This window comes from Mobula hypostoma, chromosome 30, assembly GCF_963921235.1.
Source record: "Mobula hypostoma chromosome 30, sMobHyp1.1, whole genome shotgun sequence".
NCBI lineage: Eukaryota > Metazoa > Chordata > Chondrichthyes > Myliobatiformes > Myliobatidae > Mobula > Mobula hypostoma.
The window spans coordinates 21,408,852-21,435,931 of NC_086126.1; the positions used below are offsets into that span (position 1 = coordinate 21,408,852).

Below are 27,080 nucleotides of genomic sequence, written 5' to 3' on the forward strand. Positions count from 1 at the left end.
GCCTATTCCACCCAGGGCGCAGGCGCTGTCACTCTCCCCGGCCCCGCCTATTCCAACCAAGCCGCTGGTGCTCTAGGTCCCGCCCATTCCACCCAATGCGCAGGCGCGGACCGTCTCTCCCCGGCTATTCCAACGAGGACGCTAGCGCTGTCACTCACTCCGGACCCACCCATTCCACCCACTGCGCAGGCGCAGACCCCCCCCCCCGGCCCCGCCTATTCCACCCAGTGCGCATGCCCTTATTTGCTGAGCCAGCTGAGTTGGGGAGCAAATGGCCGGCTAAACTAATCCTTTCTGCCCGGACAATGTCCACATTCTTATAGTCATAGTCGTACTTTATTGATCCCGGGGGAAACTGGTTTTCATTACAGTTGCACTATAAATAATAAATAGTGATAGAACCATAAATAGTTAAATAGCAATATGTAAATTATGCCAGTAAATTATGAAATAAGTCCAGGACCAGCCTATTGGCTCAGGGTGTCTGACCCTCCAAGGGAGGAGTTGTAAAGTTTGATGGCCACAGGCAGGAATGACTTCCTATGACGCTCTGTGCTGCATCTCGGTGGAATGAGTCTCTGGCTGAATGTACTCCTGTGCCCACCCAGTACATTATGTAGTGGATGGGAGACATTGTCCAAGATGGCATGCAACTTAGACAGCATCCTCTTTTCAGACACCACCGTCAGAGAGTCCAGTTCCATCCCCACAACATCACTGGCCTTACGAATGAGTTGGTTGATTCTGTTGGTGTCTGCTACCCTCAGCCTGCTGCCCCAGCACACAACAGCAAACATGATAGCACTGGCCACCACAGACTCGTAGAACATCCTCAGCATCGTCCAGCAGATGTTAAAGGACCTCAGTCTCCTCAGGAAATAGAGACAGCTCTGACCCTTCTTGTAGACAGCCTCAGTGTTCTTAGACCAGTCCAGTTTATTGTCAATTCGTATCCCCAGGTACTTGTAATTCTCCACCATGTCCACCCTGACCCCCTGGATGAACACAGGGGTCACCGGTACCTTAGCTCTCCTCAGGTCTCCCACCAGCTCCTTAGTCTTTTTCACATTAAGCTGCAGATAATTCTGCTCACACCATGTGACAAAGTTTCCTACTGTAGCCCTGTACTCAGCCTCATCTCCCTTGCTGATGACAGAGTCATCCGAAAACTTCTGAAGCTGACAAGACTCTGTGCAGTAGTTGAAATCCGAGGTGTAAATGGTGAAGAGAAAGGGAGACAAGACAGTCCCCTGTGGAGCCCCAGTGCTGCTGATCACTCTGTCGGACACACAGTGTGGCAAGCACATGTACTGTGGTCTGCCAGTCAGGTAATCAAGAATCCATGATACCAGGGAAGCATCCACCTGCATCGCTGTCAGCTTCTCCCCCAGCAGAGCAGGGCGGATGGTGTTGAACGCACTGGAGAAGTCAAAAAACATGACCCTCACAGTGCTCGCTGGCTTGTTCAGGTGGGCATAGACACGGTTCAGCAGGTAGACGATGGCATCCTCAACTCCTAGTCGGGGCTGGTAGGCGAACTGGAGGGGATCTAAGTGTGGCCTGACCATAGGCCGGAGCAGCTCCAGAACAAGTCTCTCCAGGGTCTTCATGATGTGGGAGGTCAATGCCACCGGTCTGTAGTCATTGAAGCCGCTGGGGCGCGGCATCTTCGGCACAGGGACGAGGCAGGACGTTTTCCACAGTACAGGAACCCTCTGGAGCCTCTGGCTCAGGTCTATATTCATGTGCCTGTATAAACGTCTCTTAAAAGTATCTGCCTCTACCACCACATCAGGCAGTGTAGTCCAGGAGTAAAAACGCTTATCCCTCACACCCCCCTCTCACCTTCAAGACATGCCCTCTGTGTTAGACATTTCAACCTTGGGAAACAGATACTCTCTGTCTACTCTGTCTGTGCCTCTCATAAACTTATAAACCTCTATCAGATCTCCCCTCAGCCTCCAGCCTTCCAGGGAAAACAACCCAAGTTTATCCAGCCTCTCATGCCCTCTAAACCGGACAGCATTCTGCTAAACCTCCTCAGCACCTTCTCCAAAGCCCCAACTTTCTTCCGATAGTGGGACGACCAGAAATGTATGTTATAGGGCCTAACCAGAGTTTTCTGAAACTGCAACATCCTGACTTTTGAACTCAGTGCCTCAACCAATAAAGACAAGCATTCCACGTGCCTGCTTAACCACCCTATCAAACTGCGTAGCCACTTTCAGGGGCTATGAACTTGAACCCTTTGCTCAGCAATTTCAGGATATTAAATGTACATTTGACATACCAAGGTGCAACACCAAATATAACGGGGTTAGACTCCATCTGCTACTTCTCCATCCATATCTCAAATTAATCTATATCCCACCAATCTTTGTATCATCTCCAAATTTATTAACCTACCCATTCACATTTTCATCTATGGGCCATTTGTATACACCACAAACAGCAGAGATCCCACTAATTACAGACCTCCAGCTAGAATAGGTAGCCTCTGTCTTCTAGGGGCAGGCCACATCCGAATCCAAACAGCCAGTTCGCCTTGCATTTTAATCTTCTGGATGAGCCACCCTTAAGTACCATGTAGACGACATCCACAGCTCCACCTTCAGTATTGGGGCAGCACAGTAGCATAGTGGTTAGCACAATGCTTTACAGTACTAATGACCCAGGTTCGATTCCCTCCGCTGCACGTAAAGAGTTTGTACGTTCTCCATGTGACTGCGTGGCTGTCCTCACCCAGTCCGAAGATGTAAGTTGGTAGGTTAATTGGTCATTGTAAATTGTCCCATAATTAGGCTAGGATTAAATTGGGGGAAATCGCTGGCTTGAAGGTCCTATTCCACACTGTATCTCAATAATTAAATCCACCCCCCGCCCACCCCGTCACCTTGTCAAGTTAGTAAGCCAGGACTTGCTCAGTCATACTGGCCATGGTTTTCCAAGTGTTTACAAATCCTATCTCTAGAATTCTCTTCAGTAACTTCCCTACCACTGACCTGAGACTGGCTGGTCTATAGTTAGTTAGTTAAAGTCTGTCATTAAAGTTAAAGGCTCATCAGGCCAGTGCTTATGCCAGTTTCCGTGGCGTGAAGTGACTGAGAGTACGAGACTACCCCCGGATAGGACGTCAGTCTATCGCGAGGTTAACCCCCAGCATTTTGCCAGTACCCATTTTCAGCTGGGTGGGCTGGAGCAGTGTGTGGTTAAGTGCCTTGCTCAAGGAACTCACAACCTTCAGATCATTAGTCCACCACCTTAACCACTTGGCCACGCGCCAATCACCGGTCTATAGTTTCCAGGATTATCCCCATTTCCCTTGTATAATAGAACACTAGTGATTTGCCAGTCCTCCAGGACCTCGCCTGTGGCTAGAGAGGAGAAAACGATAATGGCCAGACCCCAGCAATCTCTTCACTTGCCTCTCTCAATAACCTGGGGTAAATCTCATCAGGGCCTGGGGGAATTATCCACCTTGATGCTCTCCTCCTTTAATCTCGAAATGCCCTTGCATTGATCTCCCAATCTTCCACGCACTTCTCCTTAGTAAATACTGATGTGAAGTACTTTTTAAGGATCTCACTACGTCCAAGCAAATGTTCCCCCCCCCCCTATCCTTGAGTGGTCCCACCCTAGTCATCTTCTTGCTCTTGATGTATGTCTAGAATGCCTTGGGATTCTCTTTGATCCCGCCTGCCAAAGACTTTTCATGGCCCCTCCCGGCATTCCTAATACCCTTCTTTCTGGCTTATTTATAATCCCAGAGGTCTCTGTTTTGATCCTAACTTCCCAAACTTTGCATACTTTTCCTTTTTCTTCTTGACTAAGTTCATCACCTCTCTGGACACCCGAGGCTCTCTTACCTTACCAGCCTTTTGACCAGGGCACACCTGTCCTGTACTTTGTGTCTTTAAACACTCTCCACTTGTCGGAAATGGTCTAGCCCAGAAACAGCTGCTCCTAATGAACTCTCTCTAGTTCATCCTAATACTCTCCTAAATGCGCCCTGCTCCAGTTTAAAACTCTCCCGCAAGTTCCATATATCACATCATATTTACCATTTCTATACTTATCATATCTTGAAACTTACGGAATTGTGGTTACTGTTCCCTGACTGCTCACCCAGCGAAAGATCAGTCACTCAACACCAGGTCGAGCACAGTCCATCCCTCTTGTTGGACTATCTACATATTGATTTAAGAAACCCTCCGAACAAATTCTGCCTCTTGTAAACCTCTTGCACCAAGAAGGTCCCAGCTTATTGAAATCCCCATGACAACTCTATTGTTTTTACGCCTTTCCTTAATCTGCCTACGGAGCTGTTCCTCGATGTTCCGGTGGCTACTGGGGGGGGGGGGGCCGGGTTGTTGTACAACCCCATCAGAGTGATTTCGCCCTTAGTAGATAGACTCAGTGGGCAAGCCCTCCATGATGTCCCCTCTAAGTGCAGCAAGTTCCTGGGTGTCAAAATCTCTGATAATCTAACCCGGTCCCAACATATCGATGCAGGCAAGACAGCAGCTATACTTCATTAGGAATTTGAAGAGATTTGGCATGTCAACAAATACACTCAAAAACTTCTATAGTTGTACCGTGGAGAGCATTCTGACAGGCTGCATCACTGTCTGGTATGGAGGGGCTACTGCACAGGACCCAAAGAGGGTTGTAAATCTAGTCAGCTCCATCTTGGGCACTAGCCTACAAAGTACCAGGACATCGTCAAGGAGCGGTGTCTCAGAAGGGCAGCGTCCATTATTAAGGACCTCCAGCACCCAAGGCATGTCCTTTTCTCACTGTTACCATCAGGTAGGAGATACAGAAGCCTGAAGGCACACACTCAGCGATTCAGGAACAGCTTCTTCCCCTCTGCCATCTGATTCCTAAATAGACATTGAACCCTTGGACACTACCTCACTTTTTAATATATATTAATTCTGTTTTTGGCATGATTTTAATCTATTCAATATACATATATTGTAATTGATTTACTTATTATTATCATTTTATTTTTTTCTTCTCTATTACGTATTGCATTGAACTGCTGCTGCTAAGTTAACAAATTTCACGACACATGCCGGTGATAATAAACCTGATTCTGATTGTTCGTGCAATTCCCTCACCTCTTTTACCCCCACCCCCATCTTTTCTAAAACAATGAAATCTTTAAATGCTAGGACATGAAGCACCCATTCCTGTCCCTCTCTCAACCAAGTCTCTGTAATGGCCACATCATCATAGTTCCATGTACTGATTCATGATCCAAGTTCATCACCCTTACCCATGATACTCCTAGCATTAAAATACACACACTTCAAACTCTCTCATGTTGCTTCTGCCTGTTTTTACCGGTCCTGACACCCACCTTCTTTTGTCCATCTCAACAGACAACACACAGGAACTCAGCAGGCCAGGCAGCATCTAAGGAAAAGAGTATTGTTTATGTTTCAGACCAAAACCCTTCCATCTCTCCACTTTCTAACGTCAGAATCAGAATCAGGTTTAATATCACTGGCATACATCGCTAAACTTGTTATATGGCAGAGGTACAATGCAATAAATAATTTTAAAAACTGTGATTTATTGTAAGCATATATTTAAGAAGTTAAATTAAATAAATAGAACAAAAAGAGAAAAAAAAATACCGTGTTAGTGTTCATGGGTTCAATGTCCATTCAGAAATCTGACAGCAGAGGGGAAGAAGCTGTTCCTGAATCGTTGAGTGTGTGTCTTCAGGTTCCGAAGAGGGCATGTCCTGGGTGATGGGGGTCTGTAATGATGGATGCTGCCTATTAGAGGCATCTCCTTTTGAAGGGGTCCTGGACGTTAGGGAGGCTGGTGCCCATGATGGAGCTGACTGAGTTTACAACTTCCTGCAGCTTACTTTGATGCTGTTTAGTGGCTCCACTCCTCCCCACACCAGACAGTGATATCAGAATGCTCTCCACAGTACATCTGTGAAATTTCTACAGACGAAATCTGGTGCTCTGGTTCCCATTCCCTGCCAAACAGGGCCTGAAATGTCTCCTGTGTTGTGTTCTGCCCCTCAGACAGTGTAATGGGATTTTCTGCATGCTCCCAAGACAGCTTCGGTTTGAAGTCCTCTGTGTAGACTCCACAGAGCCTCAGGTCAGCAATGAGATTCTGGACTCAAGGATAAGGAGAGACCTCATTGCCAAGCAATTAAGAGAGCCTTTTTGACAGTAGAGAGCAAGCATCTGTTTGAAAACCAAGGTGTGCAAGAAATCAGACTGAGTGATAGGATGAGAATGGAGGAAAGTAAACACCTTTCACTCAGATGCTTTATCTTTGGAGGGTCGAGTGTTGCAACTTTTTAATCCAGAAATGCGGTGTAGGCTGGAAATGCCCAACACGTTCACCAGGTAGTTCGACGTCTATCTGAAGACCTCACTTTGCAGCTACAGAGCCGGTGCTAGAATGTGGAACTGAGTCAGATGGCACAGAATCAATGGGCCGAATGGCCTATTTCTCTTTGATTATACATATTTTCTATTTCTTTTTCCATGGCCAATTCATGTCTGTGATCTTTTAACCAACCCAGCTGCAGCAGAACATGCAGAGATGGAGGGGTGAGATGAAGCGGGGAGGGGGGGAATGCAGAGGCTTGAATCTGGAATAACACACTACCTGCTGAAGGTATGGAGGTTGCAGCCAAGGTTAAGGTATTGTCCAGGCAAGACTAGTTGACAAATGCTGTGCAGGCAGCCCAGACAACAATAATCTGGAGCCATTTGGATGCAAATGCAGGATTTATGGGTGACATTTGCTATTGGTCAGTTCCTTCACTAATTCTGAAGTATTACTGGCCTTTAACACAGAGATTCTATTGGCTATTAATACCAGCAATGCCGTGTGATTGGTGATTACGTAAAGAAGGAATCTGAACATACTAATCGGTCAACAGTGGTATCCAACTAGTCAGTTCTGTATGCAAATGGCATTCCTCTGTCCAGAATTCAGAAGTGACCTCCCTAACAGGGGCCACGCTGCTCTCCTTGTGCACAAATGAATAAAGTGCGGTTGAGGACCGAGCGAGAGCTTTCAGAGTCCAGTGAAGGCACACGAGCTCAGCAGGTCAGGCAGCATCTCTGGTGAGGAAGGGAACATTCAGATCCAGACACAGGGTTTCAACCCAAAACACTGACAATTCCTTTCCCTTCGTAGATGCTGAGTCCAAAGAGCAGGTTGTTCATTGGCTGGTCAAACCCAGCTGTTAAAATAACAGTCCTAGAGCCGATGGGTGAGTTAATGGCTCGAGGAAGGTGGGTGCTGACAGAAAATTCAGGTTAGCAAGGGCACTGGTCAAGTACAATCCAAGAGGAGTTAGGAGCTGGTGCTCTCCCACGTAAAACAGTCGGAAGTAGATACTATCATTTGCGTTTTCCTGAAGGACTATTCCCTAAATGGAGTATGCCTGTGCACGATATATAAACTTGGTGAGGCTGATGCACAGGCAGCCATTTTGACAGATCAGAGTCAGGGTTCGGCGACCCAGCCATCCTCTGCTTTCACTGCACCTTCCAGCAGCTCCATGATCGAAATCCCTCTTTGTACGGCACCTCCCCCCTGACCTTGCCAGCCAGCGTGACCCCACCCTGAGGGCATCACTCTCAGGACCTCACGATCCTCGGAGAAGACAAAAAGCAAGCAACACAGAACTCCAAACCTGCCACTTTAATCCTTTAAATTTAATATCCTATATTATAAAATAATTTAAGCAAGCATTCAATGTTGCCTGTGGGGTTTAAAGCACAGATGGACCTGGGCCTTCCAAGAGCCACCAGACAAAAACAATCACAAAATGCACATGGTAGCCTGGTAACCACACTGCGCAGGTTGAGGAGGGCCCAGGCGGGGGAGGGACGAGGGACGAGGGATGAGGGAGGGGGGGAACGAGGGAGGGTGTGGGTGGGTAGTAGGGAGGGCACAGGTGGGGCGGATAAGGGAGCAATTAAGAGAACCCCGGTGGGAGGGGGGGGCGAGGAAGTGAGTGCACAAAAGGGATGAGAATTCCCCGCTGTTTCAGTTTACAGGGCTCCTTCAAGCAGATCAAAATTTACTTGCCGCATTCACACCTCATGGAACCAAGCACTGCTCACGTCACTGTCCTGTCAGAAAAGGATTTAACATTGAGGGTTCATAAAGTTAAGGAGCTTTGCAGGTGGGATTTAATTATTTCTCTGCCCCCCCCTCCCCCTCCCAACTCCACTTCGATAACTCGATGCAGCTGCTGCTCTGGGCAGTCCATTCCGGTCGATCCAAGCCTCGGATACAGGAAGCATGGCGCCCGGCCATGACTACATAGGGTGGGCGCTACCGTCGTGACAAGGGGCTCGGAGGGGGCAGTCCTTCGGGGTGAGGGGCTGCGGGGGGGGGCTCAGTCCGCGGTGAATATTCGGCAGGAGATGTCGTCCAGTAGCCAGTCTATTCCAGCCAGCAGGTTCTCCCCCGTCACCGCGCTGCAGTCGCGGATACACCAGTGATGGGTCTTAATGCTGTCCAGGTCCAGGGCCTGCAGAGAGACCGGGTGGGGGTGTAAAGACGACCATTAGAACAGCAGCCTACTGAGACTGTATAAGATCAGGTGAAATATTCAAAAATTCAATTGAAAAATAAATATTCACAGAGGCATTAAACTACATTTAGTATTTCTCCTTATTATTGAAGATCTAGTGTTCGCTCACAAGCAGAGAAGTAGATCAGAACCAGGTTTAATATCACCGGTAAATGTCGTGAAATTTGTTGTTATGCAGCAGTACAATGAAATACATAATTGTGAATTATAATAGATATAAACAATATATATAAATTTTAAAAGTTAATTTAAATAAGTAATGCAAAAACAGAAAAAAAAAGTGGTGAGGTGGTGTTCATGGGTTGAATGTCCATTCAGGAATTGGATGTCAGAGGGGAAGAAGCTGTTCCTGAATCATTGAGTGTGTGTCTTCAGGCTCCTGTACCTCCTCCCTGATGGTAGCAACGAGAAGAGGGTATGTCCTGGGTGATGGGGGTCCTTAATGATGGATGCTGCCTTTTGGAGGCATCGCTCCTGGAAAATGTCCTGGATACTGGGGAGGTTACTGCCCGTGATGGAGCTGACTGAGTTTACAACCAGAGTGCAGCTCATTTTGATCCTGGGCAGTGTCCGCCCCTCCATATGAGACGGTGATGCAACCAATTAGAATGCAGTACATCTGTAGAAATTTGTCAGTGTCTTTGGTGACAAACCAAATCTCCTCAAACTCCTAGTGAAATATAGCCGCTATCGTGCCTTCTTTGTAACTGCATCGACATGTTGGGTCCAGGATAGATAACAAAGTCAATGCTAACTGGCCCAACCGTGTACAGTACGGTCCAAAAGTCTCAGGCACATATATATAACTGAGGTGCTTAAGATCTTTGCACAGAACTGTAGAAATTTTATGTACTGCTGCTGCAAAAAAAAACAAATTTCATGACATATGTGAGTGATGATAAACCTGATTCTGATATGTGGACTGAGAGTGGGAAGGGGACAGGGAGAGAGGAATCATGGTTGGGAAAAGGGGAAGGGAGAGGGGAGGGAGCGGGAAGCACCAGAGAGACATTCTGTAATGATCAATAAACCAATTGTTTGGAGTCAAATGACCTTGCCTGGTGTCTCAGGGCTGGGTGTGTCTGTACCCACCCCCCCCACCCTGGCACTCTTTCTCTGCCACCTGTCCCACACCCCTCCCAAGGTGCCCCACCCTCACCATTCCCAACATCCTTTGCTCCCACCAGATTTACAAACTCGCCCTCCGCTCCACATTGACAAATACAGTACTGTGTGAAAGTCTTGGGCACCCTACCTGTATATGTGTCTAAGAGTTTTGCACAGTATTCCAGAGGGAGGTTTCCAGAGGGAAAATTTCAGAGCCAAGTGCCCAGGTATTTGAGGGAAGGTCACCAACGGTGAAATGGTCTGAACTGGGGACGGGCAGGAGGCTGCAAATTGAAGGTGCAGAGAGATTTGGGCAAGAGAAGCTGATGCCAGGCCTCCACAGCTGCTGCTTGGTATGCTGAGTTCTTCCAGCATCAGCAGTCCCTCACGACTCTCTGTTGCTACACTGGTTTGTATGTAGAACACTTGTCAATCCCTCTGCTCCAATCAAACTCACATCCCACCTCTCTGGTTTGTATGTAGAACACTTGTCAATCCCTCTGCTCCAATCAAACTCACGTCCCACCTCTCCAGTGTATATATAGAACACTTGTCAATCCCTCTGCTCCAATCAAACTCACGTCCCATCTCTCCAGTTTGTATGTAGAACACTTGTCAATCCCTCTGCTCCAATCAAACTCACGTCCCATCTCTCCAGTGTATATATAGAACACTTGTCAATCCCTCTGCTCCAATCAAACTCACGTCCCATCTCTCCGGTTTGTATGTAGAACACTTGTCAATCCCTCTGCTCCAATCAAACTCACATCCTGTCTCTCTGGTTTGTATGTAGAACACTTGTCAATCCCTCTGCTCCAATCAAACTCACATCCTGTCTCTCTGGTTTGTATGTAGAACACTTGTCAATCCCTCTGCTCCAATCAAACTCACGTCCCATCTCTCCGGTTTGTATGTAGAACACTTGTCAATCCCTCTGCTCCAATCAAACTCACATCCTGTCTCTCTGGTTTGTATGTAGAACACTTGTCAATCCCTCTGCTCCAACCAAACTCACGTCCCATCTCTCCAGTGTATATATAGAACACTTGTCAATCCCTCTGCTCCAATCAAACTCACGTCCCACCTCTCCAGTGTATATATAGAACACTTGTCAATCCCTCTGCTCCAACCAAACTCACGTCCCATCTCTCCAGTGTATATATAGAACACTTGTCAATCCCTCTGCTCCAATCAAACTCACGTCCCATCTCTCCAGTGTGTATATAGAACACTTGTCAATCCCTCTGCTCCAATCAAACTCACGTCCCATCTCTCCAGTGTATATATAGAACACTTGTCAATCCCTCTGCTCCAATCAAACTCACATCCCACCTCTCTGGTTTGTATGTAGAACACTTGTCAATCCCTCTGCTCCAATCAAACTCACATCCCATCTCTCAGGTTTGTATGTAGAACACTTGTCAATCCCTCTGCTCCAATCAAACTCACGTCCCATCTCTCCAGTGTATATATAGAACACTTGTCAATCCCTCTGCTCCAATCAAACTCACATCCCGTCTCTCAGGTTTGTATGTAGAACACTTGTCAATCCCTCTGCTCCAATCAAACTCACGTCCCATCTCTCTGGTTTGTATGTAGAACACTTGTCAATCCCTCTGCTCCAACCAAACTCACGTCCCATCTCTCCAGTGTATATATAGAACACTTGTCAATCCCTCTGCTCCAATCAAACTCACGTCCCATCTCTCCGGTTTGTATGTAGAACACTTGTCAATCCCTCTGCTCCAATCAAACTCACATCCTGTCTCTCTGGTTTGTATGTAGAACACTTGTCAATCCCTCTGCTCCAACCAAACTCACGTCCCATCTCTCCAGTGTATATATAGAACACTTGTCAATCCCTCTGCTCCAATCAAACTCACATCCTGTCTCTCTGGTTTGTATGTAGAACACTTGTCAATCCCTCTGCTCCAACCAAACTCACGTCCCATCTCTCCAGTGTATATATAGAACACTTGTCAATCCCTCTGCTCCAATCAAACTCACGTCCCATCTCTCCAGTGTGTATATAGAACACTTGTCAATCCCTCTGCTCGAATCAAACTCACGTCCTATCTCTCCGGTTTGTATATAGAACACTTGTCAATCCCTCTGCTCCAATCAAACTCACATCCCATCTCTCCGGTTTGTATGTAGAACACTTGTCAATCCCTCTGCTCCAATCAAACTCACGTCCCATCTCTCCAGTGTGTATATAGAACACTTGTCAATCCCTCTGCTCCAATCAAACTCACGTCCCACCTCTCTGGTTTGTATGTAGAACACTTGTCAATCCCTCTGCTCCAATCAAACTCACGTCCCATCTCTCCAGTGTGTATATAGAACACTTGTCAATCCCTCTGCTCCAATCAAACTCACATCCCGTCTCTCTGGTTTGTATATAGAACACTTCTTAATCCCTCTGCACCAATCAAACTCACGTCCCATCTCTCTGCTGGTTTGTTTTACACCTTGAACATAAAGTACATGTACACTCTTGTTCTTGTGGATCAGAAAAATTTCAATTGGCCCCCAACCCCCCACCATCATCATGTGCCTCGTGTTGAGTGGTGCATACTTGCTTGCAGTTACGCTGAGCTTGGGTGAGAGTAGACTAGAGGTCATGGGTTAAGAATGAAAAGGGAACCTGAGGGGGAACTTCTTCACTCAGGGGAGGGGTTCCCAACTATGGACTAACAAGGGTTCTGGTTGGGAACTCCTGAATCACTGAGAGTGCAAGAGGAGCTGTCAGCGGAAGTTGTGAACATGGGTTCAATTTCAACACTCAGAGTTCATGGAAGTACATGGATAGGAGAGTTATGGAGGGCAATGGTCCAGGAGCAGGTTGATAGGACCGGGCAATTAATGGTTCAGTATGGACCAGGTGGGCCAAAGGGCCTGTTTCTGTGCTGTAGTGTTCTGTGACTCTATACCAACCCTCACTTGGCTCTCATCTTATTCTCCCTCTGTTATCCTTATTGGGCACTGTTCAGTTCATCTCATCCCACAGCAGCCTGATCCATTTCTCCTCACAAATCTAACTATCCCAAAATCTGTTCCATAGCTCACTGAGCCCTGAGCACTCTCCAAGGAGAGCACCTTGCCTATTGCTTCCTGTTATTGCCCACCTGGATCCATGAAAACATCCTCACCGTCCAAGTCAGGGCACCTTCTCACAGCTCCCACTGGGCACGAGGAAGTCCCTCACCATCCCTTTATCAAATATCCTCACCATCTGGGCGAGGCCACCTTTTCACAACTCCATCGGGCACAAGGAAATCCCTCACCATCCCTTCATCAAACATCCTCACCGTCCGGGCCAGGGCACCTTCTCACAACTCCATCAGGCACGAGGAAGTCCCTCACCATCCCTTCATCAAACATCCCCACCATCTGAGTCAGGGCACCTTCTCACAGCTCCATCGGGCACGAGGAAATCCCTCACCATCCCTTCATCAAACATCCCCACCATCTGAGTCAGGGCACCTTCTCACAACTCCATCGGGCATGAGGAAATCCCACACCATCCCTTCATCAAACATCCTCACCATCTGGGCCAGGGCACCTTCTCACATCTCCACAGGGCACAAGGAAGTCCCACACCATCCCTTCATCAAACATCCTCACCACTCGGGCCAGGCCACCTTCTCACAGCTCCATCGGGCATGAGGAAATCCTACACCATCCCTTTATCAAATACCCCACCATCTGGGCCAGGGCACCTTCTCACAGCTTCAATGGGGCAGGAGGTACAGAAGCCTGAAGTCCTTCACCACCAGCTTCAGGAGCGGCCACTTTCCTTCAACCAGCCGGCACAATCCTAATCACTACCTCAGTCATCATCATTCTGTGCCGTGTCATTATGACATGGACGATCACGGTCCATCCATGACCATGATGGTTACTGACAAACTTTTCTACACAAGTGGTTTACCATTGTCATCTTCTGGGCAGTGTCTTTACAAGACAGGTGTCCCCAGCCATCCCCAATCTTCAGAGATCGTCTGCCTGGCGTCAGTGGTCATATAACCAGGACTTGTGATCTGCACCGGCTGCTCATACGACCATCCACCACCTGATCCCACGGCTTCCCGTGACGCTGATCGGGGGCTAAGCAGGTGTTACACCTTGCCCAAGGGTGACCTGCAGGCTAGCGGAGGGAAGGAGCACCTTACATCTCCTTTGATCGAGACATATCTCCACCCCGCCATCCAAACTACCTCCATATAGCAGCACTGTGACCACTTCCAGAGTAACACCCACAGAATGCTGGAGAAAATTCTGCAGGTCGGGCAGCATCTATGCAGAGGAATAAAGAGGTGTTGCTTCGGGCTGAGACCCTTTAACAGATGCTGACTGACCTGCTGAGTTCCTCCAGCACTTTGTGTGTGTTATTCTGGATTTCCAGCATCTGCAGAACGTCAAAGAAGATTTTCATTGCACAAGTATATAAATACTCCCACCGCTTCTAGATGTCCCTGGCAGCAAGTTGAAAGGGTGGTTAAGGAGGTCAGTAATGGCAGGACTGAGCTCAAGAATCGCGAGGTAATGTTGCAGCTGTATAAAACTCTGGTCAGAGTACACTTGGAATATCGTGTTCCAGTTCCGGTTGGTTCATTATAGGAAGTCTGTGGAAGCTTTGGAGAGGGTGCAGAGGAGATTCACCAGGATGCTGCCCGGATTAGAGAGGGTGCAGAGGAGATTTACCAGGATGCTGCCTGGATTAGAGAGGGTGCAGAGGAGATTCACCAGGATGCTGCCCGGATTAGAGAGGGTGCAGAGGAGATTTACCAGGATGCTGCCTGGATTAGAGAGGGTGCAGAGGAGATTTACCAGGATGCTGCCCGGATTAGAGAGGGTGCAGAGGAGATTTACCAGGATGCTGCCCGGATTAGAGAGGGTGTAGAAGAGATTTACCAGGATGCTGCCCGGATTAGAGAGGGTGCAGAGGAGATTCACCAGGATGCTGCCTGGATTAGAGAGGGTGCAGAGGAGATTTACCAGGATGCTGCTTGGATTAGAGAGGGTGCAGAGGAGATTTACCAGGATGCTGTCTGGATTAGAGAGGGTGCAGAGGAGATTTACCAGGATGCTGTCTGGATTAGAGAGGGTGCAGAGGAGATTTACCAGGATGCTGCCTGGATTAGAGAGGGTGCAGAGGAGATTTACCAGGATGCTGCTTGGATTAGAGAGGGTGCAGAGGAGATTTACCAGGATGCTGCCTGGATTATAGATCACGCCTCATGAGGAGAGGTTTAGCAAGCTAGAGCTGTTCTGTTTGGAGTGAAGTAGAGTGAGAGGTGTGCAAGATGTTAACCTGGGTGCCTCGGTGGCGTAGTGGTCAGCGCAATGCTACTACAGCTCACCGTGTTCTGTGGTTCAGAGTTCAATTCTGGTGCCATTCTGTAAGGAGCCCCTCGGAATGCACAGGTTTCCCCGGGTCCTCCGGTCTCCTCCCACAGGCCAAACTGTAGATTAATGGGTCATTGTAAATCGTCCCGTGATTAGGTCAGGGCTAATCGGGGCTGTGGGGTTGCTGGGAGCGGAGAGACCAGAAGGGTCGGCTCCACACTGTAAATAAGCGGCAGAGATCGAGTGGACGGACAGAAACATTTTCCCAGGGCGGAAATAGTAACACGAGGCAGCAGAATTTTAAGGTGATTAGAGGAAAGTATAGGGGAACATGTTTTTTTAATACACAGAGTAGTGGGTGCGTAGAAAGCGATGCCAGGGGTGATAGCAGAGGCAGATACATCAGGGGCATTTAAGAAACTCTTAGATGGGCACGTGGATGATAGAAAACTGGAGGTCTATATAGAAACATAGAAAATAGGTGCAGGAGTAGGCCATTCAGCCCTTCAAGCCTGCACCGCCATTCAGTATGATCACGGCTGATCATCCAACTCAGAACCCTGTACCAGCCTTCCCCCCATGCCCCCTGATCCCTTTAGCCACAAGGGCCATATCAAACTCCTTAAATATAGCCAATGAACTGGCCTCAACTGTTTCCTGTGGCAGAGAATTCCACAGATTCACCACTCTCTGTGTGAAGAAGTTTTTCCTAATCTCGGTCCTAAAAGGCTTCCTCTTTATCCTCAAACTGTGACCCCTCGTTCTGGACTTCCCCAACATCGGGAACAATCTTCCTGCATCTAGCCTGTCCAATCCCTTTAGGATTTTATATGGAGAGAAGAGTTAGATTGATCTCAGAGTAGGTTAAAGGGTCAAGACAACACTGTGGGCCACAGGGCCTGTACTGTTCTATGAATAAACCGATATTCAGTCGACAGTCGAGTGGGTGATATCTGGAAGCCATTGCCAGAGGAGTAGACAGGGACAGATACAATCACTATGTTTGCAGAGATATTTAAACAGATGTCTGAAGGGGGACAAAGGGATGGTGTAGGTGGGCAAAACGGCCAGCAGGGAGACAAAGGGCCTGTTTCTGTATTGTCCACCTTGTTGTGGAATTGCTCAGCACTCCCCACCGAAGACCGGTGTCTCTCCCTTCCACCGACCACACACTGTTTTCATCTCAGTCTGCACTTAGACAGGGGCAGGAAGGAGAGGAGAAAAGATTGTCTCCCAGCCAGTGTTCCCATACACTCCGGCCCCACAGTGTCAGCATCTCACGAGGACACAGTGCAGAACAGCTACAGCCACTTACTTCCTTGATGGCATCTGACGAGAGGGCTCCAGGCAGGTCCTGTTTGTTCGCAAACACTAGGAGTGTAGCGCCGGCCAGTCGCTGGAGGGAGAGGAGAGTGAGTTACGGAGTACTCCTCAACAGCGTGACACCCTCCTCTCCACTCCAACAGGTACACCAGACAGTACACCTCCCAACTTCACCCCGCTAACCACAGCCAGTCCCCATTCCCGACAAACTACTCCCCTTCACCCGACTTCAGTCCATCCACTCGGTGAAGGGAGAGTGTTGGAGAACAGAGGCAGGCACATAGTTCTTTGAAAGTGGTGACACAGGTAGACAGGGTGATGAGAGGAGACTGGCACACTGGCCTTCACGCTCCAGATATTGGGACATCACGTAACTATTGTTTAATGTGTTGGTAAGGCCACGTTTAGAGCAGGAACGACATACACTCAGTGGCCACTTTATAAGAAGGGGCATGGTGTGATGGCATTCATCAATCATGGAATTGAGTTCAAGAGCCATGAGGTAATGGTACAGCTATATAAGATCTTAGTTAGACCCCACTTGGAGTACTGTGTTCAGTTCTGGTCACCTCACTTGGCCTTTTCTCCTTGGAGCGATGGAGGACGAGAGGTGACCTGACAGAGGTGTACAAGATGATGACAGGCATTGATCGTGTGGCTTTTTCCCAGGGCTGAAATGGCTAGCACGAGGAGGGGCATAGTTTTAAGGTGCTTAGAAGCAGGTACAGAGGGAATGTCAGGGGTAAGTTTTTTACGCAGAGAGTGGTGAGTGTGTGGAATGGGCCGCCGGCCACAGTGGTGGAGGTGGTTACGATGGGGTCTTTCAAGAGACTCCTGGATAGGTACATGGAGCTTAGAAAAATTGAGGGCTATAGGTAACCCTGGGTAATTTCTAAGGCATGGGACACAAGGGGACATTGCTTTGTGGATCCAGAACTGGCTTGCCCACAGAAGGCAAAGAGTGGTTGTAGACTGGTCATATTCTGCATGGAGGTCAGTGACCAGTGGTGTGCCTCAGGGATCTGTTCTGAGACCCCTTCTCTTCATGATTTTTATAAATGACCTGGATGAGGAAGTGGAGGGATGGGCCGATGACACAAAGGTTGGGTGTGTTGTGCATAATGTGGAGGGCTGTCAGAGGTTACACCACGACATCGATAGGATGCAAAACTGGACTGAGAAGTGGCAGATGGAGTTCAACCTAGATAAGAGTGAGGTGGTTCATTTTGGTAGGTCAAATATGAAGTCAGAATATAGTATTAATGCTAAGAGTCTTGGCAGTGTGGAGGATCAGAGGGATCTTGGGGTCTGAGTCCATAGGACACACAAAGCTGACTGTGTGGTTAAGAAGGCATATAGTGTATTGGCCTTCATCAACTGTGGGATTGAGTTCAAGAGCCAGAGGTAATGTTACAGCTATATAGGACCCTGGTCAGACCCCACTTGGAGTACTGTGTTCAGTTCTGGTCACCTCACTACAGGAAGGATGTGGAAACCATAGAAAGGGTGCAGAGGAGATTTACAAGGATGTTGCCTGGATTGGGGAGCATGCCTTATGAGAATAGGTTGAGTGAACTCGGCCTTTTCTCCTTGGAGCGACGGAGGATGAGAGGTGACCCGATGGAGGTGTGTAAGATGATGAGAGGCATCGATCATGTGGATAGCCAGAGGCTTTTCCCCAGGGCTGAAATGACTCACATGAGGAGGCATAGTTTTAAGGTGCTTGGAAGTAGGTATGAGGCGAATGTCAGGGTAAGTTTTCCACACAGAGAGTGGTGGGTCCGTGGAATGCACTGCCAGCGAAGATGGTAGAGGTGGATACAACAGGATCTTTTAAGAGACTCTTAGACAGGTACATGGAGCTGAGAATAGAGGGCCAAGCAGTAAGGAAATTCTAGGCAGTTTCTAGAGTAGGTTACATGGCCGGCACAACATTGTGGGCTGAAGGGCCTGTAATGAACTGTAGATTTTCTTTGTTTCTGTTAGGTACACCTGGCTGTTAATGCAAATATCGAATCAGGCAATCGTAGCAGCAGCCCAATGCATAAATGCACGGAAACGTGGGTATTGATTCCTCCCAGCACCCCCGCCCGCCTGCCCTCACACTGTTGGTTCTGTTTACATGCAGGTAGAGGAGTGGAAGTGCAGTCAGAATCGTGGACCACCCCTCCTCTCGCACCGGGGGACGGGACAAAACCCCTGCGCTCTCTCCGCTTGGCACCTACCTCCTCCCGGAGCAACACGGAGAGCTCTCTCTTGCAGTCGTCGAGCCGGAGGCGATCGGCACTGTCCACCACCCAGATCAGGCCGTCCGTGCTCTCAAAGTAGTTCCTCCAGTAGGATCGCAGGGACCTCTGTCCTCCCACATCCCAGATGTTCAGCTTGAAGCTGGGCGGGTTGGGGGGAGAGGTCACAGTACAGTGAAATGTCACCAATAGGGCACACCCTCAATCGCAGAGACTGCTGTCCTCCCACGTCCCAGATGTTCAGCTTGAAGCTGGGCGGGTTGGGGGGAGAGGTCACAATACAGGGAAATGTCACCCTCTCCCCACCAACTCCACCAGGCCATGGTGTTCATGACCCAGTGAGACGCTGAACAGATCTCAACAGCACCAACCCTCTCCCCACCAACTCCACCGCCATTCAGTCACAAAACACAACAGCATGAAACAAGCCCATCAGCCCTTCTGCTCCATGCTGAACCATTTCTCCCACCTCATCCAATCGATTTGCACCCGGACTGTAGCGAATTCCACCCCTCCCATCCACATACGTATCCAAATTAGAGCTCGGAGTCCAAAGACAACCTTTCCCCAGACAGATTCTTGTTGAAAACTCCATTGGACGTACACTCCAGTGTGTGAATGGGTCACACGGGTCAGTGTGTGAATGGGTCACACGGGTATAATCGGGCCGGTGGGGAAGGACAGGACAGGACATACCGGTCAGTGTGTGAATGGGTCACGAGGGTATAATCGGGCCGGTGGGGAAGGACAGGACAGGACATACCGGTCAGTGTGTGAATGGGTCACACGGTATAATCGGGCCGGTGGGGAAGGACAGGACAGGACATACCGGTCAGTGTGTGAATGGGTCACGAGGGTATAATCGGGCCGGTGGGGAAGGACAGGACAGGACATACCGGTCAGTGTGTGAATGGGTCACACGGTATAATCGGGCCGGTGGGGAAGGACAGGACAGGACATACCGGTCAGTGTGTGAATGGGTCACGAGGGTATAATCGGGCCGGTGGGGAAGGACAGGACAGGACATACCGGTCAGTGTGTGAATGGGTCACACGGTATAATCGGGCCGGTGGGGAAGGACAGGACAGGACATACCGGTCAGTGTGTGAATGGGTCACACGGTATAATCGGGCCGGTGGGGAAGGACAGGACAGGACATACCGGTCAGTGTGTGAATGGGTCACGAGGGTATAATCGGGCCGGTGGGGAAGGACAGGACAGGACATACCGGTCAGTGTGTGAATGGGTCACACGGTATAATCGGGCCGGTGGGGAAGGACAGGACAGGACATACCGGTCAGTGTGTGAATGGGTCACACGGGTATAATCGGGCCGGTGGGGAAGGACAGGACAGGACGTACTGGTCAGTGTGTGAATGGGTCACGTGGGTATAATCGGGCCAATGGGGAAGGACAGGACAGGACGTACCGGTCAGTGTGTGAATGGGTCACATGGTATAATCGGGCCGGTGGGGAAGAACAGGACAGGACGTACCAGTCAGTGTGTGAATGGGTTACACGGGTATAATCGGGCCGGTGGATTTTTTACTCTTCTGTACTTCTAATTAAATAAGGATGTGGTTATCACTTGTTAGATAAAAGGGGCTGCATACTGCTTTGTCTTCACCATGAACACCGATAAGAAACAAAGCCCTGTACAATCCCCAGTGGAAGCTTGGGCTGTGCTGGATTGAGGTTTGGGTCTCTCCCTCCCATGTGGTGGGAGGCAGGAACCTACGTGCCATCAAATGCTCCATTTCTAATCCCAGCTGAGAGAGATGCAGGGGCGTGAGGTCACTGCGTGCCCACTTACTTTCTGTGCTCCAGAGTTTTGATGTTGAAGCCCAGCGTGGGGGAGATGGTGTCAATATCCTCTCCGTTGAACTTCTTCAGGATGGACGTCTTCCCGGCATTGTCCAGGCCGCTGGAAACGAGTTAAGGAACCAGGAGCGTAGACAAACCACGCTTGGAATTAACGGAAGAATTAAACAACCCTGAAGTGGATTACACAGTGATGGAATCATATACAGGGAGTGTGTCTCAGATCCGGACCGACTGGGTTGTTTAAATGGTCACAGGGGATGTAGCCGAACACCAAAAAGGGACTCTCAATCTTTGTGCCAGCACGTCAGAGTGCAAGTTTAGCTGAGTACACTACAGAAACCAGCCTCCCCTCTATGGACCCTGTCTACACTTCTCACTGCATCTGTAAAGCAGACAACATAATCCAAGACCCCACTCATCCCCGACATTCTCCCTTCTCCCATTGGGCAGGAGATACAAAAGTCTGAAAGCACATCCCACCAGGCTGAAGAACAGCTTCTATTGTATAGCAACTCACACAAAATGCAGCAGGAACTCAGTGGGTCAGGCAGCATCTTTGGGGAATGGAATAAACAGTCAACGTTTTGGGCCGAGTCGTCTCATCAGCACTGAAAAGGAAGTGGGAAGGCGCCAGAATAAAAAGGTGGTGGGAAGGACGATAGCTGGAAGGTGACAGACGACACAAGGTGGGTGGGAAAGGTAAGGGGCTGGAGAGGAAGGAATCTGATAGGAGAGGAGAGTGGACCATGGGAGAAAGGGAAGGAGGAAGGGCATCAGGTGGAGGTGAGAGGCAGGCAAGAAGACAGACTGGGGAATTGAAGAAGAGTGGAAAGGAAGGGAAAACTAATACAATAAGTTCACAGCTATCTCATCGTCTACCTGCACTGCACTCTCTCTGTGACTGTGACACTTTATTCTGCATTCTGTTACTGTTTTACCTTGCTCTACCTCAATACACCGTGTAATGATCTGATCAGTGTGACCAGTGTGCAAGAACGGCTTCTCACCGTATCTCGGTACGTGTGACAATAATAAACCAATTCCAAAACCCACAACAGATAACTGTCTGTGTCAGTGGGCCTTTGTCTGTAGTTACCTCTGGTGCCAGTGCAACAGAGTGACCCTCGACTTGGACCCCAAAACTATCAAATCTGCCCCTTGATGAAATAAAATAAGCTTTATTTTTAAATATCTGCTCCCCTGTTCAATTAGATCCTGCCTGTTCCTGTCCCCAGCTGCCGGTTGGCTCAGTGCTCAGTGACCCTTTGCACCACTGGTCGGAGATCCTCTCTTGAGTACGGTATCGAGTCAAAGAGTTGTACATGGAAACGCCCCTTCAGCCTAAACTCGTCCATGTATATTCAAGGTAATCCCATGACCCAGCCCATGGCCAATACCCTCTGAATTCTGGTCATCCACGTACCCGTGTAAAGCCACTTCCTCTGACAGGACGTTCCAGCCCTTGGCCCAGACCCCCTGAACTCCGATCGTCCATGTATCTGTATCTAACGAACTTTCCTCAAAGATACCTTGTACAATTGCTACTGAAACACCAAGTTCTATATTCAGTGTGGGGACCGGTGACGGCCAGCGTTCCCAAAGTCTCCCTCATGACCCTGCCTACCCGTGACTGCTCACTCAGGGACAGCACACCCATACCCCAAGGTCCCCCTCCTTTACAGCACTATCCATGTAACCTCCTACCTCACAAAAGGGGACAGCAAGGTTTTGACCACCTTAATTCAAAACCAAATTGTGCTTTTCTGAATTGGCCGTTCCCCAGCCCAGCTACCCAGTCGATGATAATCCTGACTGTCAACATCACCTGCTTTGGTGTCATCCCAGAATCACAATCAGCTTTAAGGCATCCGTTAGTCTTGTGAGACCATGGATCTGTGCCTGGAAAGTCTTCACTCTCCAGGGCACAGGCCTGGACAAGGTTGTATGGAAGACCGGCAGTTGCCCATGCTGCAAGTCTCCCCTCTCCACGACACCGATGTTGTCCAAGGGAAGGGCATTAGGACCCATACAGCTTGGCACCAGTGTTGTCGCAGAGCAATGCGTGATTAAGTGCCACGCTGCCTCGTCTGGGGCTCGAACGCACGACCTTCAGGTCGCTAGTCCAATGCCTTAACCACTTGGCCACGTGCCCACACAATCAGGTTTAATATCACCGGCATACGTTGCGAAATTACGTGTCAGCAGTACACTTCAATACATAATAATAAAAAACTATAAATTATAATAAGAGCGTATAGTCCTGTGCACAAGTCTCAGGCACCCGGGCTATATAAACCTGCCTCAGACTTTTGCACAGTACTGTAGGTCGGGGACTGATACACATCATCACTCAGCGCTGACGTAGGGTGGGGACCGAGACATGCCACGTCACCGAGTCCTATTGACTTTCTGAGAGGATGAATGGCCTCATCCTGCTCCCGATGCATCAAGCACCTAACGACCAGCACTGACTGTAGACTAGGGGCTCCCAATCTGGGGTGCACAGACCCCTCGGTTAATGGTAGGGGCCCATGGCATAAAAAAGGCTGGGAGCCCTGCTCTTTCACCTTTTACCCTGTGGTGATTATCTGGACACTTCTGCAGTGTTGTGACGGGGATGAAGCTGTATCCACCTCCCCTCAGGCCAAGCGTTCCTGATTGTGACACCCTCTGGGTGAAAACATCCTTCCTCGGGTTCACTGCCCGCTCTACCCTCTTCCCTCTCTGTGGACGCTTTAATCGTGGCTCTGCTCTGAGAGGAAAGTCTCTCCATTTCTGCTCCCCTCAACAGTCAAGTCCTCCCCTCGGCCTCCTCAACTCCAAACTAGCCCAGCCTACGCACTCTCTCCCCAGGACTGAGATACTCTATCTCTGCTGCACCTTCACCAGTGGAGTCACTTCCTTCCATTGTGAGGAGAACAGACGGCACACGAGTTCAGCTGTGCTCCGAAATTGGAAATTTCACCTCTCTGCTCTTGTCTTGTATCCCCCCTCACCTCCCCCCCAGTGAACCAAGGCAAGTAACCTGTTTGCCTTCTACATCACCTGAACTGCCATGATTTCCACTAGTGCACAGAAACCCTTCTGTTTGCCAGTACTCCCTCGAGCCACCGCGCACCTCGGAGGATAGTCAACCAGCCTGCCTGCGTCGCTGCCTGGCATGGGGCTCCGGTGCACAGGGTCGAGGAAAGCGAGAGGGTGGCAAATGCAGGCAGCTCCATCGTGGGCACTAGCCTCCCAGCCTCGACACCTTCAAAAGGCGGTGGTGTCCGTCATTAAGGGCCCCCATCACCCGGGGGGAAGGTATAGGAGACACACTTCAGCATTCCACGACAGCTTCTCCCCCACTGCCATCTCCTCCCAAAGGGCAGCATCCGTCATTAAGGGCCCCCATCACCCAGGACAGGCCCTCTTCTCATTCCCACCATCAGGGAGGAGGTACAGGAGCCTGAAGACACACACTCAACGATTCAGGAACAGCTTCTTCCCCTCTGTCATTGGATTTCCGAATGGACATTGAACCCATGAACACCACCTCACTGCTTTCCTCGCTTCTGAACGAATTATTGAGCCGGATTCTGAATATTCTAATCTTAGTTGAACAAACAGCCCCCGATCCCCTCTCCTCCCTTCCAAAAGGTTTTCTGAATGGAATTCCACCTGTCATCGCTCACATCGACATCATCCTCGAGCCTACTTCCACTATCGACAGTTTTCACGTGCGGAGCTAACTTCTCCTACGCACATCCCGGTTGCCAAAGCCTAAAACGAGCAGCACCAGCTCCTGCGCTGCACCACTTTCACAGGCCACCTGCCACCTGAAACACTGTCCTCACCCACAACATCAATCCTTCCCTCTTCATCAGCCTGCTCAAACAGGATCACCCCCACCCCCCAAAGAACCGCTGCCTTTCATTAAACCTGACCTTTCCCAGTGTAGATACAATTTTTACCCCAGCGACACACACAGAATGCTGGCGGAGCTCAGCAGACCAGGCAGCATCCACGGAAATTAATGAACAGTCGACGTTTCAGGCCAAGACCCTTCATCAGGTTTAAATATTCCTGTCTGGGCCGCAGCAAGTCCTCATCAGGCCGTGCAGGCTCATCCGCCTTCAAACCCACTACAGCATGTTATACGTGATTTTCTTTAATGCTAATGTGTTGCAGAATTTCACTGCCCGGATTCTCTGACTAAAGCATCCTTTTACCTCACGAATGCAGGTGAGAAATTCACTTACAGTTTGCCCCCTTTGGTCCCCAACACACCCTACCCTTCACTGATAGCCTCTGCCTGTAACACACTTTGAAAATGCACTGGCATTGTTGGTGATATTGTCCAAATGATTGAGTGACCTGTCTTCACACAGGGTCATATATCCCTGCCTGGCTCCAGTTCTTTGGTTGAGAACCTCTTGCTCATCAAAAACACTTATGCAGATCTCCCACATTCATCCAAAACCCTCCAACTCCTCTCCACCCCCTCACTCCTTCTCCTTCCTGCCCTCTCTCCAATCTCCTTCCCTCCCACTCATCCCCTTCCCCTAAATCCTCACTCCTCTCCCAGACCTCACTCCCAACCCCTTCGCCCTGACAACGCTCCCCCTTGACCCACTGTTGGCCCCCCCACCCTCTGTGACCCAGCACTGACTACCCACCCCTCCCGTAACTGAACACTGACCTTTCACCACCCCATGACCAAACACTGAACCCTCACGCCCGCATAACCCAACACAGATTACCCCCATGACACTATACCTGACCCACCCACCCCCCCCGTGACCCATTGCTGACCCCCGAGTCCCCTGCGACCCATCCCCGGCCACCTCCACCCCCGTGACCCAACACTGACCCCTCACCACCCCATGACTATCCTTGGCCTCCCACCCCTGAGACCCATCCCTGACCCCCACCCCCGTGACCCAACACTGACCCCCGTGACCATCCTTGACCTCCCACCCCCGTGACCCAACACTGACCCCCTGTGACCATCCTTGACCTCCCACCCCTGTGACCCATCCCTGACCCTCATCCCCATGACTCAACACTGACCCCCCCGTGACCCATCCTTGACCTCCCACCCCCATGACCCAACACTGACCCCCCCATGGCCATCCTTGACCTCTCACCCCCGTGACCCAACACTGACCCCCTACACCCTGTGACCGAACACTGCCCACCCACCGACCCCGCACTGCTCCCACCCCCCACGGCCCATCCGATGCGCCACCGCCCGGATACAGCATCAACAGCCGCACCTCGCGTTCCTTCTCCTTCATTTTCTTCAAGATGCTCAGCAGCCCCATCGCGCCGGCGTCCTCCTCCTCCACCTCCTCCGCCGCCGAGCATCGCTCCCGCCTCCGCGCCACCCTCATTGGCTCGCTCCGCCAACAGGACCCTGCCGATTGTCCAATCCCACCGTCAATCAAACCCAGCGCCCTTCGATTGGCGGTTCCCGTCGTATGGTTACCGGCCGTTTACCAACGAGAGTGCGGCAGACGGCAGGATGGGTTCAATCGGGCTGGAGTCAAGCACAGCGCCACCCGCGGAGGTGCCGGTCAGGCAGAATACTGCAGGGCGCTGTATCCCCGTGTATCAGCCCTCCCTCAGAATCAGGCTCCCGTACCTCCTCCCATTGCAAAGGGAAAGAAGCTGTTCCTGAATCGTTGAGTGTGTGTCTTCAGGCTCCTGTGCCTCCTCCCTGATGGTAGCAATGAGAAGAGGGCCTGTCCTGGGTGATGGGGTCCTTAATGATGGATGCTGCCTTTTTGAAGCATCGCTCCTTGAAGATGTCCTGGATGCTGGGGGGCCGGTGCCCATGATGGAGCTGACTGAGTTTACAACTCTCTGCAGCTTATTTCGATCCTGTACAGTGTTCCCCAGGGCCTCACTCCCCCCCCCACCCCCATACCAGTCAGAATGCTCCCCACAGTACATCTGTAGAAACTTGCGAGAGTCTTCGGTGACGAACCAAATCTCCTCAACTCCTAATGGAATATAGCCGCTGTCGTGCCTTCTTTGTAACTGCTCGATATGTTGGGCCCAGGATGGAGCATTACAACACAGCAACAGGCCCACTGCCCCACAGCAAACTGTCCCTTCAACTCACACCCGGACCATAGCTCTCCATACCCCTTCTATCCATGCACTATCCCAGTTTCTTTTAACAGTTAAATAAACAAGGCTGTGAGCTTTACACCTATGACTGTGTGGCTAAATGCTGCAGACATCCCACCCTGCAAAAACTCATTTCAGGGAGGTAGCACCATTAATTTGCGGGAGACTTCCAGGAGAGGTGGGATGTCTGCAATAGGGTAGCTCCTTAGCAGCGAGCCAGCTAGTTTAAATAACGTTAGCTACACTAATGAATGAATGACACCAGTTAAACTCACCTCAACATGTCTTTTACAGTCTTAACCCACCATGGGCAATAGAAAAGTTACTGTCATTATTTTGGCCCCTATTAGGCAGGGATACAGTTTAGTGTAGTCTGGAGTGACGTACGTTCTATTTTTTTTTTGGAACACTCTGCCATGGCACATGAGCACGCTCTCTCTCTCTCTCTCTCTCTCTCTCTCTCTCACACTTTCTCTTGCTCTCTCGCTCGCTCGCTCTAAAAAAAATTGATTTCCA

At 49.8% G+C, this 27,080-nt stretch overlaps 1 protein-coding gene across 1 annotated transcript; it reads right to left on the reverse strand.

Moving 5' to 3' along the window:
- Positions 1–7,972: 7,972 nt before the first annotated feature.
- On the reverse strand, positions 7,973–25,793 carry arl2 (ADP-ribosylation factor-like 2). The gene is made up of 5 exons (XM_063036569.1): positions 25,689–25,793; positions 20,437–20,547; positions 18,604–18,766; positions 16,371–16,451; positions 7,973–8,533 (listed from the first exon to the last, which is right to left on the reverse strand). The coding sequence occupies exons 1-5, from the start codon at positions 25,751–25,753 to the stop codon at positions 8,399–8,401; spliced, it is 555 nt and encodes a 184-aa protein (XP_062892639.1). The 5' UTR covers positions 25,754–25,793; the 3' UTR covers positions 7,973–8,398.
- Between the last annotated feature and the right edge of the window lie 1,287 nt (positions 25,794–27,080).